Source organism: Lissotriton helveticus, chromosome 10, assembly GCF_964261635.1.
Source record: "Lissotriton helveticus chromosome 10, aLisHel1.1, whole genome shotgun sequence".
Lineage (NCBI taxonomy): Eukaryota > Metazoa > Chordata > Amphibia > Caudata > Salamandridae > Lissotriton > Lissotriton helveticus.
In genome coordinates, this window is record NC_136071.1 from 684483091 (window position 1) to 684499869 (window position 16779).

Here is a 16779-nt window from a genome sequence, read left to right on the forward strand (position 1 = left end):
AAGGTGAGAGTGTTTCTGGTACTTCGCATTTTTCCTTGAAGAGGCCAAGGGTTACTTCCCCTAGCCCCTCAGACACCCCTCCTAAGAAGACTTCTAAAAAGTCCTCAGAGGGCAAAACCTCAGTGTCTGGCAAGGATCTTCCTGTCACCAGGAAACAGCCGCTGGTCTTGACGACGACGACAGCGTCGATGGTCTCCTCAGCGCTAAAAACTGTTTCAACGTTGACGACGACAGCATCGTCGGCCACCTCCTCGACGACGAGGACGACGCCTTCATCGTCGGCGAGTAAGCCTGTGCCGTCGACCATCCCAGTCACTCCATCGACGACGAAGATACTACCGTCGACGACGAGATCGACGACGACACCGTCGACGAAGACCATACCGTCGGCGAAGCCTATCTCGTCGACGAGGAGCATTCCGTCGACGACAGGGAAACCGTCGACGACGGGAAAACCGTCGACGGCGGAGAACTTGCCGTCGACGAAGGCCGCGTCGACGAGGACACCGTCGAAGAAGACACCGCCGACGACCGGTAAATTACCGGCGACGAAGGTAATTTCTACGACGGCACCGTCGACACAAGCGTCGACGACCGCAGGGACATGGAAGGAGTCTGAGCTGCTATCGCATGCCATGGATGCCTTCCCGCCTCAGACATCCCATATCACCGTTAAGATCACGAAAAGGCCAATTACGCCCAGTAAGGTGCAACAACTACCTCCAGCCTGCCTATTACAAGGTGAAGAGTCGGAGGAAGAGTTATATACACAAGCCACTAGCCCATCAGACTTGGTGCTTAAGTGCCAAAGCACAGATGAGGAGCCGGAAGAGGAGAAACATATAGAGCAATCAGTCCACTCTCAAGTGCACACACAGGTTACACCAATGGTGTGCCTACCAGCATCCATTGTCTCAGACCTGCAATTCCTTATAAAGGACTACAAAGAGCGGTTTCCGGAGAAACCCACTACGCCTACCCTTCCAACTGCACAGGTACCTACTCCTTTGTCTCGACACAAGCCACCTCCATTGGTGCTTAGTAAAGACCAGGAGCCAACACAAGACATTCACTCGTCTGACGACGAGGAGAGAGATCAGGAAGAGGGCGAAGTCCGTGACGACGAGTCAGACCCAGATGTAGACCAGGACTATATTGCACAATCTCCGGCCTCTCCAGAACCACAGTCTTCAGAATCACCACCCGCAGACATCGGTGGATTCCATAATCTTGTAGAGCGGGCTGCCAAACGATTCCATATGTCTATGGAAACTCAGTAGACTGAATGCTTCCTTTACGACTTTAAGGAGCCCACTAAAAAGACAACCAGGTCAATCCCCATCATTGACTTTATCTGGAAACAAGGCAAACAACTAATGCAAACGCCAGGTTCAATCCCAGTGGTAGTGCCCAGGCTCGATAAAAAATACAAGGCAACCTCATCGACGCCAGCATGCCTTACAGGTCACCCCAAAGCAAGCCTCTGTGGTAACCCAAGCGGCACAGAAAAATGTGCGTAATCCAGCATCGCCTCTGTCGACGCCACCTGACAAGGAAGGCAGAAAACTGGATACTATTGGCAAACGTTTCTCCACCACGTCAGCCATGACGGTGAAAGTGGCGAATTCAATAGCACTTCTGTGCCGTTACAATCGTCAACTCTGGGCGGACATCGCACCCTATCTATCTAATCTGCCAGAGGATTTAAAGGAGGAGGCTCATTCGCTTCTCTTAGAAGGCCAAACATCTGCCTCCGAACTCATCGACAGCGCAATGGATGTCGCCATGACCGGTTTCAGGCAACTGGCAGGGGCTGCCGTACTAAGAAGACAAGGCTGGCTCAAGGCCACCTCTTTCCGCCAGGAAGTGCAAACGAAAAATCTCAATATGCCCTACGACGGCCAGCATCTCTTTGGCGAAAAGATTGATGAGGCCCTCACCACTATTAAAAAGGACACGGACACTGCCAAAGCCCTTGGAACTCTGCAATTCCGGAACCAGTCCTATCGTGGAAACAGAGGACGAGGACAATCTTCATATAGGGGCACCTACCAGAATAGGTCTTCCTATTCGTACAACCAGAGCAAAACGCAATACCAACCGCGACAAACCCAGCAAGGACGTCAGACTTCCTACGGCAAGTCAAACTACAGGGGGAAGAACCAAAAAAGACCTGCTGGCAACCGCCAATGACTCGTTTCGATGGCCAGTCCATCCACCATTGCATTTTTTAAAACATGGAGGGAAACTTACATACTTCCTAAACAATTGGCGGAGGATAACAACAGATCGGTGGGTACTCCAACTCATTCAATTTGGACATTCTCTAGAATTCGTCTCAATTCCCCCAACAACACCACCTTGCAAACGGTCCCACAGGCACCTACGGTTGCTTCTTCAGGAAATCGCTTCCATGCTCCAAAAGGGAGCGATAGAGAGAGTTCCTCAGGCCCACAAAGGGAAAGGTTTCTACTCCCACTTCTTCCTAATCCACAAAAAAGGGAAAAAGTGGAGGTCGATCCTCGACCTCAGGGCACTCAACGTGTTCCTAAAGAAACAATCGTTCCGTATGGTAACACTACAGGAAATCCTGGGTCTCCTGGAGGAAGGGGACTACATGACGTCCTTAGACCTGCAGGACGCCTACTACCATATTCCTATCCTCAAAGGGCACAGGAAGTACCTCAGGTTTGCGGTAGCAGGACAACACTACCAATTTCGTGTCCTTCCGTTTGGCCTCAAATCTGCTCCACGGATATTTACCAAATGCCTCTACCCTGTAGCAGCCTTCCTTCGTCAACAGGGTCACCAGGTCTTCCCATACCTGGACGACTGGTTGGTAAAGGCACCATCTGCGACCGCCGTAGCCACATCCTCCAGCGCCTGTCTGAATATTTTCCACCGACTAGGTTTGACCCTCAACCGCGAGAAGTCGTCACTGGAACCCAACAAGGTCATTACATTTCTTGGAGCGACTCTGGACACGGAACGCGTCAGAGCTTTCCCCTCTCAGGAGAGAAAGGTCAAACTCATCTCCCTGGCCACGTTAGTGGCGTCACGGAAGACTCTACCGGTCCGCACCTTCAAGTCCCTCCTTGGCATGATGTCCTCATGCATTATGCTCATTCCCCACTGCCGCCTCAAAATGCGCCCTCTCCAGGAGGAACTCACGAAGCAATGGACACAAGCTGCGGGATCATTCGAGGACCGCATACGTGTCACTCGAACCATGGTCAACCACTTACAGTGGTGGAGATCGTTCCTGTCACAGGGACTAGCGTTCCTGCTTCCAGCAGAACCACATGTAATAACAACGGACGCCTCCCTAGAAGGCTGGGGAGCGGTCCTCCAAGAACTCCAGATCAACGGCAAGTGGACAACACAGGAAACCAAGCTCCACATCAATCTACTGGAGTTAAGAGCGGTCTTTCTAGCTCTACAAGTGTTCCTACCTCGCATTCGAAACTCCCCAGTGCTCGTCAGGACAGACAACACCACGACGATGCACTACCTGAACAAACAGGGGGGACGCGATCGCTCTCACTATCTCGAGAATCGCAAAGAGTCTGGAACTGGCTTCTGGAACATGGAATAACGCTGAAAGCGGAGTACGTCCCGGGCGAGGACAATGTCTTGGCGGACGCTCTGAGCAGAGAGAGGTCCCCATCCCACGAATGGGAGCTGGACATGGAGGTGCTGGAGCACATCTTCGCGGAGTGGGGAACCCCCCGAATAGACCTTTTTGCCACCAGAGAGAACGCCAAATGCCCAAGCTTCGCAAGCAGGCATCACCACCCAGGAACCCTCGGAAATGCATTTTCCATCGCATGGCGCAACGTATTTGCGTACGCCTTTCCGCCATTTCCACTGATACCCAGGGTTCTCAGGAAGATGAAGTCGGAGCCCTGCACTCTGATTCTAATCGCTCCATCCTGGCCGAGGCAGCACTGGTTCACGGACCTTCATCGCCTCTCTGCCCAGCCACCTCTTCGCCTCCATCATTATCCAGCCCTGCTCACAATGTCCCAAGGGCAGGTTCTCCACCCGAATCTGAGCTCTCTAAAGTTGTCAGCTTGGCTCCTGAATACCGCAAATTCAGCCACCTAAACATCCCGCAGGAGTGCAGAGATGTCCTTGCAAAGGCTAGAGCGGACAGCACTAATAAAACCTACTCACTAAAATGGAAGCGGTTCTGTTCTTGGTGTGTGACTAAAGGCTTGCACCCCTTCCACGTCACTCCACAGCAGCTGCTACCATACTTACTGCATCTAGCGCAATCGGGCCTCGCACACGCATCCATCAAAGTGCATCTAGCGGCGATCTCCAGATTCACAAGGACTTCTAAGGGTCCATCCCTGTGGGCGAACAGACTTATAAAACAATTCCTTAAAGGTCTATTCAGGTCCTTCCCACGACCAAGGCCAATCCCTCCGTCGTGGCACCTCAATGTGGTCCTTCACCAATTAATGAAGCACCCCTTCGAACCCATCCATAAAGCAGGGATCAAATTCATCTCATGGAAAACGGCCCTCCTCCTAGCCTTAACCTCTGCCAGAAGGGTCAGCGAGTTGCAGGCTCTCTCAATCCAGGATCCTTTTATGCAGTTCAGGGAAGACAGGGTCATTCTACGAACTAACCCTCGGTTTATCCCGAAAGTCCCCTCGGACTTCCACCTTAACGAACCAGTGGTACTCAGGTCATTTTTTCCAAATCCTACCACTGCAGCCGAGAGAACTCTGCATTAATTAGATCTGAAGAGATGTCTTAAATTCTACATCGACAAGACTCAACACTTCCGGAAGTCATCTCAACTCTTTATTGCCTTTAGTAGACCACGAAAAGGCATGCCCCTGACAAAACAAAGTATTTCAAGGTGGATTTCTTCAGCGATCACCTTTTGTCATGACAAGGCCGGACGGCCTTTGGACTCACGAGTCAAGGCTCATTCGACAAGAGCCATGTCCACGTCTGCGGCGCTGTTTGCTGGAGTGCCGGTATTGGACATCTGCAGAGCGGCGACCTGGAAGTCCCCGCACACCTTCACCACGCACTATTGCCTGGATAATGAGCTGATGAAGGATGCAGCAGTGGGCCGAGCAGTGCTTCGCCATCTATTCCAGTGAGGTGAGCCTTCCTACATCCCTCCATCCTTTATTGGTATGCACATTCTTTTACTAACATTTACCTGACAATGCATTTTGGTGGTTTACAGTCGAGTGATATATATTATCTACAGACTCATATACGATGTTCCATCAAAAAATGTGCATAATGTATTGCTTGCTACTCTGATTCAGGCATGTGAATCTATGAAAGACACCCAAATACTGGATAAGAAATGCATTACTTACCTGTAACTGCAGTTATCCAGTATTAGTGTCTTTCATAGATTCACATGCACCCTCCCGCCTCCCCTGGAAGGACTCACCTATCTCTCTAACAAGTTTACGCCTAACTAGCTTGGTGCGTACGAAAATCTGAGAGACTTGGGCTCCTGACAGGAAGGTTCTAGAAGGAGGTGGTAGCTGATTGGTTAGTTTTCTTTACTTTGGTCCTTTTTACAAAAGGACACGGATAGGCCACCAAGGTGGGATCCTTGGGCCTACTCTGTTTTGGTCCTTTTTACAAAAGGACGTGGATAGGACACTAAGGTGAGATCCTTAGGCCTATTCTTTTCTATGTATGTCTATAGGACATTTTTTTTTATATATATCGGAGGCTCCCGTCTCGACGACGGGGAATGATTCAGGCATGTGAATCTATGAAAGACACTAATACTGGATAACTGCAGTTACAGGTAAGTAACGCATTTCTTGCGCGACTTCCTCTGATGTGTCTGTAAAATTGTGTCCTGAATTTTGACCCTTTGTCCTGCATTTTTACACTCACCGTCCTGAATTTGCACCCATGCCAGTTGGTCAACATAGGTACACTTTGTAGAAAGTCCAGACGACCCTTATTGACTTACGGGGCAAAATTAATAATCCCAAATGCTCTCTTTTATGGTAGTGTGGGCGAGCGGTTTAAGCTTATTAGAGATTAGTGGTAAGCATTTGTTGTACACACAGCATCAATAAATGAGACACACACTCCAGAAGAAACTTGATACCAATTAAAAAAACTAACATGTATAGCATGTATTTTTGACACCATGAACTTCGTAATCGGGTAAGTACTTTTTGATCTATCAGCTTTTAAAGTTAAGCAAAAATGTCACACAAATGCGCTTTTACACAGTAAGGCTTTCCTACGGAGAAAGAAACATATACTTTATTCAAGTATTTGCAATTCTATTAGTACTGAAGGTGTTAGGGGGTCAGGTTCACAAGATCCACCAGCAGATCGGGTTTACCGGCCCTGGAGTGTACGGGTACAGAGATGCTGGACTGGTTGGTAGCCTTGTGCTACACCGTTGGCCAAGGGGACCTAGAAACAAACGTCAGAGGGGCACTTGGGGACAAGCCTGGGAGTTCCTACCAACGGGGGGCTCTGCTCATGAGGGTCTTGGGAGCAGCGAGGGCACAGTTGGTGTTTGTGGACCTGGGCTGGGGCGCTTGGGTGCAAAGGGTTTTGGTTGGCTGTTCTCGTGCTTCAAAAACGCTCCCAGAGACAACTAGGCCACTCTGTGCTGGCCTCTGCCATGCTAATAACCCTCATTGACTAGTCGGTCTTGGCAGTGTTGGAGGTTGAATTAGACTGCAAGAGGTCGGTACCGCAGGTATTGGTGCAGGGCTGCTCCTGGCTGTCCTTGTGTCTCCAAACTTGGTGGGGAGATGGATCTGTTAGTTGATTTCCTCCTGGATTGCTGCTGCATCGGTGAAACCAGTGGTTAGCAGAATTATGAATCAGAGGTTGCAGGGAAGTGGCTCCTCCCCTTCAAGGGAGATTCTGACTGTTTGACGAAGTGCTGGCAGCCCTCCAAGGCTTTTGTAGGATGCACAGTTGCAGGAAGAGTCGGGTTGTCACAGTTGTCTGGACAGACGCAGGCAATCAAGATTTGGCACCAAAGTCCACCGGTAGTCCACAGTTCTCGCCTCTTCAGCTTTTCTTGGCCTTCTTCTACTTTACTCAGGCGAATCTGAGTTCCTGGTGTCATGGGGGCACCTAAATACTGAATTTAGAGACGTTAAGGGGAGTGAAGCCAATGGACTACTATGCCTTGGGGTCACTACAACTCCTCTATGACCACTTCCTTTGGGGAGTGGGCATAACCTTGTGCGTGCAACAGTTCCTAATTACAACAAAATTAAGATGATCGAATCCTTCCTTTGTGGAGCACATCAGGCAGCCCACCCTAGGGTGTGACTAACATCGTGGTGCAACACTCCTACTTGAATATCTAATCTCCCACCTGTCCTGTTGCCAGATGGGCCTTGTAGGAGAGTGGGGTCTGCAATCCTATGGTCACCCCAGATTTTTGCTTTTTGCTTCACTGGTTTACGACTTTCCCTGGCTGTAGGCCTGCTAATCAGACCCACAGCCTAGCTGTTCTCTCTCTAAATTGACAACCATGTACTTTAGGTGCATTTACCAATTGGTACTGGGCCACCTTATCAGTCCCTGTACAGTGTACCTTAGATATCCAGGGCATAGGTGTACCCAGGGCCTACCAGGGGCTGAAGCATGTATTATGCCACCCCTGGCTGGCCATCTAAAACTGACACAACTGGCTGCATGACAGCTGGGGCAAGGTGGTGTAATCACCCTTTGCTATAGATATAGTATACCTATATCTAACCCTAAAATGGACACATATATTCCTATCAGTCACTCCTATGGAAGGCCTTATCAATCCTGAAGGCAGAGTGCTTGGAATTATGTGAGATGGTGCTCTGGCATGAGCTGAGCCCGTTTGCAGCTTGCGGAACCAAGTCCCAATAGCTGTTCCATGATAACGCTATACCATATACTCTTAAGTGCATTATCAACCTCGCGGTTAAATGCTAACTCTGGTATAACATTATCAACACATGTCGAGTAAGGTGGCATACGAATTGGAATACTACCCCCTCGCCAATTCTGGCGACGGGGGTAGCATTCCACCCTTCTAGAGGGACACGACATGTATGTAACTGTGAACCCCGGTTAAAGTTAACTCGAGCCTTGGCATCACAAAATGGATGCTGCCACCACAGACACAAGTCTGACCTCCTGCTGCTGGGAGTCCTTCCAGCGAGGGAGGCTTGGACAAAGGGTTTCCTGCCTTGGGAGGTGCTAGCACCACCCCAGACAGGATTTTGTGTATTGGGTAGGATAGGCCTGAAAGGAATGAGACATGCCTGGGGCGCACAAGGTGCCCTGTGCATACACCGGTTCAAACCAGTTGCTGGGGCACTCCAGCCCCAGCTCTGGCGGGAAGCCGGACAAAGGATAGGGGGTGTAACCACCCCCCTTCCTGGTCCCACCCAGGGGAGGGACCTAGTCAGTAGTGCAGCCCCCTTTAGCAGGATAAAGGTAGGAGCTGGTCCCATTCCAAATTAGATTAATCCTGAACTACTCTACAAGAAGAAACTCTGGACTTCGACGTTCTGCTCCACAGAAGACTGAAGAAATCTCCCTTGTGGGCAAGGAGTGTCCACCCTGCAACTGCAGGCACCATCAAGCGTCCAGCGGCTTCACTTTGTCGTCTTCCCTCGAGGATCCAGACTTCAGAGCCCGACGAGACCTGGATTCCCAGACCTCTCGACCTCAACCTACATCTGCAGCACAGCTGAGATCCGTGGGTGCGACGAGACACGTGGGACCGGCCATCTTGAAAGAAACTGCACTTCGCTTCCAGCACGACTCCCGAGGTAAACTCGACCAAGTGCTTTGGGGACTGAGAAGCCCCAGCCCCGAGCAGCCCCTGCACCGAAGATCAGCCCTCCAGCATCCACGAGATCTGCGTGGGGCCCTTCTGCTTGTTTGCTGCTCAACGCGTTGTCTGGTCACTTGCCGGCTGGCTAGTGGCCTCCTAGACGACGAACCTTTAAATCTTTGCTGCTGGTCTGGTTGCTCCAGACTGGCCCTTGCTCCCTTCCAAAAGAGGGGCACCCCGGACTCTCCTAGTCCGCATCAGACGTCTTATCCACTCTCCGCGTGGGTTGCCTTTGCCAAGGCCTGTTGACTCCAATCCCGGATCCGACACCGCCGACAGCGAGAGCCTGCTTGTGCCTCCATCCTGGTCGTCGAAGACACCTCCTGGTCCACGTGGCTGCAGAGTCAAGCGTCCACTCTTCACCTGATCGCGACAACAGCACCTGGTTCCTTCCTGGTTCCACACCGGTCACTGGCTAGTGACTTTGAACACTGTCCCCTCTGCTTTCAGGTCCTCTTCTTCACCGATCCACCCTTGGATCGCACCGGACATCTTCCTCCTGGTCGCCTGCAGCATCTTTTCATTCAGGCTCCATTGACTTCAACGCGAGAACCCGACACACTTTGGCACCTATGCACCCGCAGCCCGTGGGTGAGGTAACGAGAGCATTTCGGTGCTCAAGGGTAGTCTAACTGTCCAGTTCCACAGTCGTTTTAGTCCTACCTAGTCAGGATTGTCCGTACTTACCTTTAACTTGAACTGTACTGTCCATAGACGTTGTTACGCATCTCGCGTGTGAGTTCACACTCTGCACACGCGTTCCGTGGGCCTCCTATTACTTACCTAGAGTTAGTCTAGCGTGGTCCCATCGATCCTTCAGCCTCTGGACAGCTCCATTCCTTTTATCGACTTTCACATTCCACTTACTTAGTATATGGTTTGTCGTGCCCCTAGGGCACCATTGTAATTTTGTGCAACTTGTCGTATTTGTCGCAAGAGATTGTCATGTGCTTAGCCCTCTGACCTGCTAAATAGTTCAGAGGTGTTGTTATTAATAAATATACTGTTTATTTTCATAACAACCTGTGTGGTGTCCTTTCATCTGGTATTCAAGGGGTTATATTGTGGTAAAACAGCTGGCTTCACATGCCAAAAGAGGTTAGCCTAAGACTGCTTTGTCCATGCTACCATTAGGATAGCTGGTCTATAAGGTTGACTTACAACCAATCACCATAAGGGTTGTTTGGACTGATACAAGGTGATCACTAGAACTAGTGAGCATCATATATCAGGCCAACTTCTCACAGGCCTCAGGGCAGGGGAAGCATCTCCCAGGTGTGGGGGAAGCCGGGGTCGCATATCAAAGGCAGCAGAGGCTTTGAAGCCTCTGGCCTTTGTATGCAGATTCACTAGCCATCCTACTGGAGGAGGAGTAAACACCTTCTGCCAGAGCAGGCATTGTTTTTGAGCTGGCTGTTGCCTCAAGGGGCCAGAAACGTGTCTGTGGTGGCAAACTAGAAGACACCAGTCATTAAGCACAAAAAGAGGCTGGTAGGTTTTCAGGGGGCACCTCCATGGTGCACATCTTAATAAATCCACTACTGGCATCAGTACGCATTTATTAAGACAAGGTGTTTGATACCAAACACCATAGGTTTCAGTGAAGCCATCATGTAGCTGGGGAATTCGTAATGCCCAGTGCATATACTTAAGATGTCTTCCTTGTTCACTTGTACTATCTAGTAATTGAACTAGATAGCACAGGGGCTTATCTGCTCTTTCAGATAGGCCCTCGCATGTAATATAATGCACCCTACCTTAGTGCTATACGGCCGGGTGCAGGGGTGACTTACATATATTGCATACAGTGTCTGTGGGCATGGCACACATGGTGTGTGCCATGTCGTTTTCACATTTGTTTACACCATTTCACACAGCCTCCAATGTCCCTTAGGGTGGCTCAATACATGCTGCCACCGTTAGGGGACCCTCTTTAGTACCCATGCCCTAGGAGCCAGGGGTACCATTTAATAGGTCTTGTCAACTTGGTAACAATTGAGCAGTTACCTTCTTTTAGGAAAAAAGCACTGGCACTTGGAACCTGGTTAGCAGGAACCCCAGTGCACTTCAGTCAAAACTGTATCAAATACCAGGCAAAAAGTGGGGGTGACAACGTCACAAAGGGGCACTTTCCTACACTCTGGTGATTGTTTTTCTTGGGATGCCTATCATTTAGTTAAAACAAAAAAATAATTGACATTGTGTACCAACCGATAATAAATGGGCATTCTAAAATTTCACCAAAAGAAATGTCACCCTCATTGTCAGTCTTTAGACACACTTACCCGATTTCAAGAAGGGGCAAAACAAGTTTCGCCGAAGGTATGACTAGAACACCAACTGTAGCATGTCAAAGGCTTTGATAATTAACAAATTGTGATGCTAAAACCAAGAGTGAATATATCTTCCAAACCTATCTTAGTTAGTCGATTAATCTGCTCATGTTTGCCCTTTGGTTAGGTTTCTCAATAGTTGATATATGTCTTTATAAAAGTTTCCGTCTTCCCTAACTTCGTACACAGAATTGCTCACAATAATGACTCTCAGGCACTTTTATGGTACAGCACTGATCTAATGCTTTTATTTTATACTCATATGTTTTCAGGTATGGGTTTACAATGAAGAGCATGAGCTGATATTAAGCAATCTCCTCTGCTTGGATATGTCAGAAACTCGTTCATCAGATCCGCCTCGTCTCATGAAGTGTCACGGGTCTGGAGGGTCGCAGCAGTGGATTTTTGGCGTGAGTGTTTCAAGTTTTTAAGTCTAAATGTGTGATTTGGGGTTTCTTCCAATTGGTTTTATTATCAGCTGATTATTATCCAACAAAACAACACCAAAAAAGAAGGATAGAAGAAATTGTGAATTCCTTTGCAAAGCAACACAAATATGCATATATCTGGATTGCATGGGTAAACATGCTTACATAATTGATTCAAGTGTCATCGCCCACCTGGATCCCAATCCTGGGAGTTCTTTGTTTCAATAAATTAGCATGATGCCAAGACAACCATCTTTGATCTTTGATTGCTACTTGCATTCTATAATTATTTAAAACACATAAACCTCACACAGCCTTTTATCAAGGGTTTTCCTATCTGTCTTAAAGAAGAAACACAAGCTGTGTATGCTATCTTCTAAACCCAGTGCCTATTTTAATTAATTCAAAGTAAATGCTCTAAACGTATTCTTATTTTTTTTACATTTGTTTTAAAGATCCCTGCACCCTTGCTGCTCCTTTTAACATTTTACAATTCATAGAAGTTAAATGTTCAGAACAATTTGGAACCAGCGTGGCTACAAATGAATTTAAGCACATAATATATTGAACTCATGCCTACAACCAGGACTGTTGTCCTATCATTTCTGGTTGACTTATCAAGAGAAGTAGCTGGCTCGAGATCTACAGTACCTTGGGGAATCTGTATTCTTCATCATCGTGTCTGCATTCACATTCATAGATTATGAATATTGCTCCCTAAGTGTGTAGTCTCATGATACATTAAACTAGGAGAAATCTGTTTTTCAATATTTAAATAACAAATCCCTATGTGGCTTTTCTTTTTTGGGGGGAACAGCTAGTTTTCACATAAAATGAAAATTTAAAGCAGAACTGTGCTGCTTTCCCCGTTTAGATTAATGTAAATGAAAAGAAAGTCTCTCTGAATAATAGGTCATGCATATTCAATTTTTTGAACTTTAAATAGTGTATCAAAGCACTTTATTCACCTCAGATTTCACTGCAGATTCCTCTCGATCTGTTCATTCCAAGACTTCTACTTGTTGGCCACATAGCCCTTACAGAAGAAAGAACAATAGCTTCTAAAGTCAATAGCAACATGTCAATTGTGCAATTGAAAACGTCACTATTCTTAGGTCGAGCGCAGACTCTGGTTTAATTTGTTCCTGGTCTTCTATATTCCACAACGGACACTTAGGAATCTAAGGCAAGGTAGTAAGTTGAGGGAGGTGTTGTCAAATCCCCGTTTTCATTAAAATATTCCTCCTACCGTGTGTTATGCTCAACTAAGGTATTAATCTATTTTAAAGATACAGCAGATTATGTGGTAATGGATGCTGCCATGGAATTATCTTGCAAATATTGTCAAGGTTGCATCAAGTAGGCTTCAAGTTAGATGCCCAGCAAATTATCCTTAATGTTGCTTCAATAGGTGTATCCTAAACTGTGGACCTGGAACAAAACACAAAAAATGAAAATATTAATTGTGGAGAGAGATTTTCAACTGTCCATAGGACATAGTTGGGTGTATCACAAATTTGGAGTCAAAGACTGCTGGCATAAGGATGTCTTCTCATTGCTCGATATTCTGTCACATTATAGCACAGGGTATATATGGATAGTGGGTAAGCAGGCTTAGGATATTGACCAGTAAAGCTTATCTAGGCAGGTGTTAGCTATTGGTTTGAGTGTGAAACTTTTGGGATTGCTTTGTATGCAGTTGTTATTGAGGCTTGTTTTGATAGGGGAGGAAAGGGACGTGAGGGTTGACGACTAGGTGAGGTTCCCGGTTTAATTTTTAATTCCTTTTGAACTCCGGGAAATGCTGGTCCAGAAATGCTCGGTTATCTCATCCCAAAGCGGATAGTGATGCCATCGATTTCAAGTCCTGTGTTCTAAGTGATCAGGGCTCTAACTCCCTTAATTATAGGCCAAATATAATTACATTTTTGGATTCACATAATGATCATTTTCTTTCGGGAATCATAATTAACTACGATCAGTGATTTAGACTGCACTCTGCCCTTCTCAGAGTAGTAATGCCACCAAAGATGTTATCGGCATGCGACCTTTCATTACTCTGGTTATGTACACTGTATTATTCAGATAATTCAGTATGAGGCCCCTGTGTGAAGTACGTTAAAGGTATGGCTAAGCTTATAGCAAATTTCTGATTTTCCAGCAATTATCAAGAATTCCTAGAGTACTCCTGGAACACAATGGCAGTTTTAGTGTTCCAGGTATTGTCACATTTATTTTTAAAAAAAATGCACAAACAATTTCTATTTAAAGCGTTCTGACGAAATTTGCCTGTAATACATATTTGCACATCTAACCATTTTTTTTTCTCTGTGGAGTAATTACTTTCCCCTCTTGCAGTCACATTAAATATGGAGCTATCCCTCATTCCCGGCCTGGAAACACACTTTCTCCTGGTGTGATAGGAGCACATTTGTGAGCATTTCTAGTGAGGGAATTTCCTGCAAGTGGTAGGTGAACATCCAAAATCGAGTTTTTGGTGTTTACTTGCATTAGCAGGTGGAACATCCCAGCAGCATCCACAAACACGCCCCTAACATTTGGTGCTGCAAATTACACATCACATGTTAGATTTGCATGTTTACAAATCCCATTTTCAAAGGAAAGATTTCAGATTGGGATTTTACCCTTACAAAAGGATTTATTTGTGCAACTAAGTTGTACTACTGAGGGGTACAAATAACTATGTGAATCAGGCCCTTAGGGCCAGCTTTATCAAGGTTTTGTATTGCTCTTGCGCCATGTAACGGGGCGCAAGGGCGACGCAAAACCTAAGTGAGATTTATCAAGCCACGTAAGGCCACATAGAGTGGCATTGCATGGCTTGATAAATCTAGAGTAACGCAAGCCCACACAAATGGCTGCCTTGCCTTACTCTGACCCAGGAGGCGTTTCGTGGGTGGAGCATGGGTGTTCCCACACAGCCACCCCTGGATTTTGGCTCATTCCCAGATTTACCATTGGGAATGTCACAGGTGAGGCTTAATGAGGAAAAATATATCTATTTCTCCTCTTCTGTGTGGAAAAAAGAGGAAAGAGGGAAATGCCTCTCAGGTTTGTTTTTGTGCATGAAGGTGCCCTTGCTGCACAAAACAATCCTGCCTCCAACACAGGCACCCTTGCAACATGATTCCAGGGGGCCTGCATTGGCGCTAGCAGCCAAAAGTGCCCGAGGGCTAAAAAATGACAACAATGAGCCGTATAATGTTAAAGACGACAGATTCCTGTCTTTTCCCTTTCACGCAATGCAGCAAAGTGGCTTACTGCAATGCGCTTTGTGAAAGATTGATAAACCTGCCCCTTAGTTTTTATCTGCTTATTATTTATTTTCCAAAGTCTAATTGCTGTGTGGATGTAGAGAGAAGGTTTGCAGTTAAGTTGTTTTAGAGCAGGGCATGAGGCAGACTAGCTCAAGATCTAGCCTAACTATAGCTTCTGCCGGCTTCTGACTCCTGACAATTTTTTTTCTAAATTATTTTAGAAATCTAATCATAAATCTCCACAATGCTTAGATCATCCTTCAGTAGTCTGTAAAATACTAACAAATGTTTTGAGGCTCTTGCTTGTATTTTTAAAGTTCTTGCAAATGATGGAATTGAAAATTTGTTTTAGCTAAGAAATCCTTTTTGAATCCACTATTTGCTATCGAACTACAATACACGTCTCAAAACCCTTCCATGGTTTACCAGGAAAGAATACCACACATTGCCTGCACAGCATAAAAAAATATGTGTCATATAATTAATATGTTAAGCAAAATATTCAAATGTAAATAGGCAAAATGGAATAGCAACTAACTGACACAAACAACATGTGTACTTTTGTTTAGAGTTAATGGGTCCAGTTTGATACATAATTATTTTTCTTCCCTCTCTTTAGAAAAATAATCGTCTTTACCAGGTATCTGTCGGGCAGTGCATGAATGTTGCTGATCCACATAGCCCTAAAGGATATGTAGCCATGGCTATATGTGATGGTTCATCTTCTCAGCAGTGGCATTTGGAGAGTTGAGGACTAAATCATGAGTGGACCTTAAATCGACCATTGAAGGTTTTCCTGGCTTATTTTTAGAAGAAAATGGAGGCCTTAAACAGGTCTTAGCTGCTATCCATCCTTCCACTTACTATTTAAGGAAAACCATTTTAAAAGATCTACGCACGAGCATCACATACGTCGGAGGTAGATACCGAAAAAAGTTGGTATACAAGTTCAGCAGCGGTTAATGAGTCACTGCAGCATGTTACCGTATAGAAGCTAATGTAGAAGTGCAATTTTATCTTTGATAATTTTAGTGGCCTATATTGCTAAATTGTATTCTAGGAAAAGAAATGTGAGTTTCTATTCGATACTGTAAATGGTTTTTAAGATTTTATTTTCCATGATGTGGACGGCTTCCTTTTTAAATGTTAAATGTACAGTATCATTAATGATTTGCTTTTAGAACACTTTTATGGCTGAAAAAGATACCTGAAAATGTGTATAATATTTAATTTTGTAAATTTTAATTTGCAGTTTTACCATCTATTTTTATGCTATTGTTATTTTAGCCAATTCAGAGTAAATTTATGCTTTTAACAATTGAATGTGACAAATGTCATATTTATCATAATAAAAAGTTTTGATTCTTATATTGATGGTTTTGGTCGTGCCCTCAATTATAAATTGTGTGTGAGTTAATCTTTCTTTTTTCCAATATTCCCAACAAAGAGATAAATACTGTCATTATATGCTTAAGAATGTTTGTGTGCAGGAATTGCTTGATTGGGGTTATAGTTTTCAGTACATTTTGGGATGGCATTTGTATAGTAACAATTACTTTTTTTGATTATCATTGCCCAGATGATTTATAGCTGGAGTGAGTGTTTCTCTTGTTATTAAATTGAGATCTTAAACAATGGAATAAAAAATTTCCTAGAAGACAGGAAGGAAAGTTTCAATTCTATTCAGGACACGGAGGCGAGGATTATGCTCTACTTTCGTTATTTTCCATCACCAGCAGTATTCAACTCAACAGTAAAAAAACTCTCTTTCCCATGAAACACTGGGAAAGGTGAGTCCCAGAGGTCAACCAATAGGCGGTTGTACACGTCCTGAAAGGTCTGTGCCCAGGGCCGGACTGGTCGTAGCGGGCACCGGGCAATCC

General features: G+C 45.9%; 1 protein-coding gene across 1 annotated transcript in view; it reads left to right on the forward strand.

Annotated features, from left to right (window-relative positions):
- The window catches only part of GALNT11 (polypeptide N-acetylgalactosaminyltransferase 11), a 339938-nt gene extending 323674 nt beyond the window's left edge, over nt 1-16264 (forward strand). Inside the window, exons 11-12 of the mRNA XM_078663224.1 lie at nt 11463-11600; nt 15516-16264. Of these exons, the coding sequence (XP_078519350.1) occupies nt 11463-11600; nt 15516-15647 (270 nt within the window). The 3' untranslated portion in view covers nt 15648-16264. The remainder of the gene's footprint in view (nt 1-11462; nt 11601-15515) is intronic.
- Nucleotides 16265-16779: the final 515 nt, after the last annotated feature.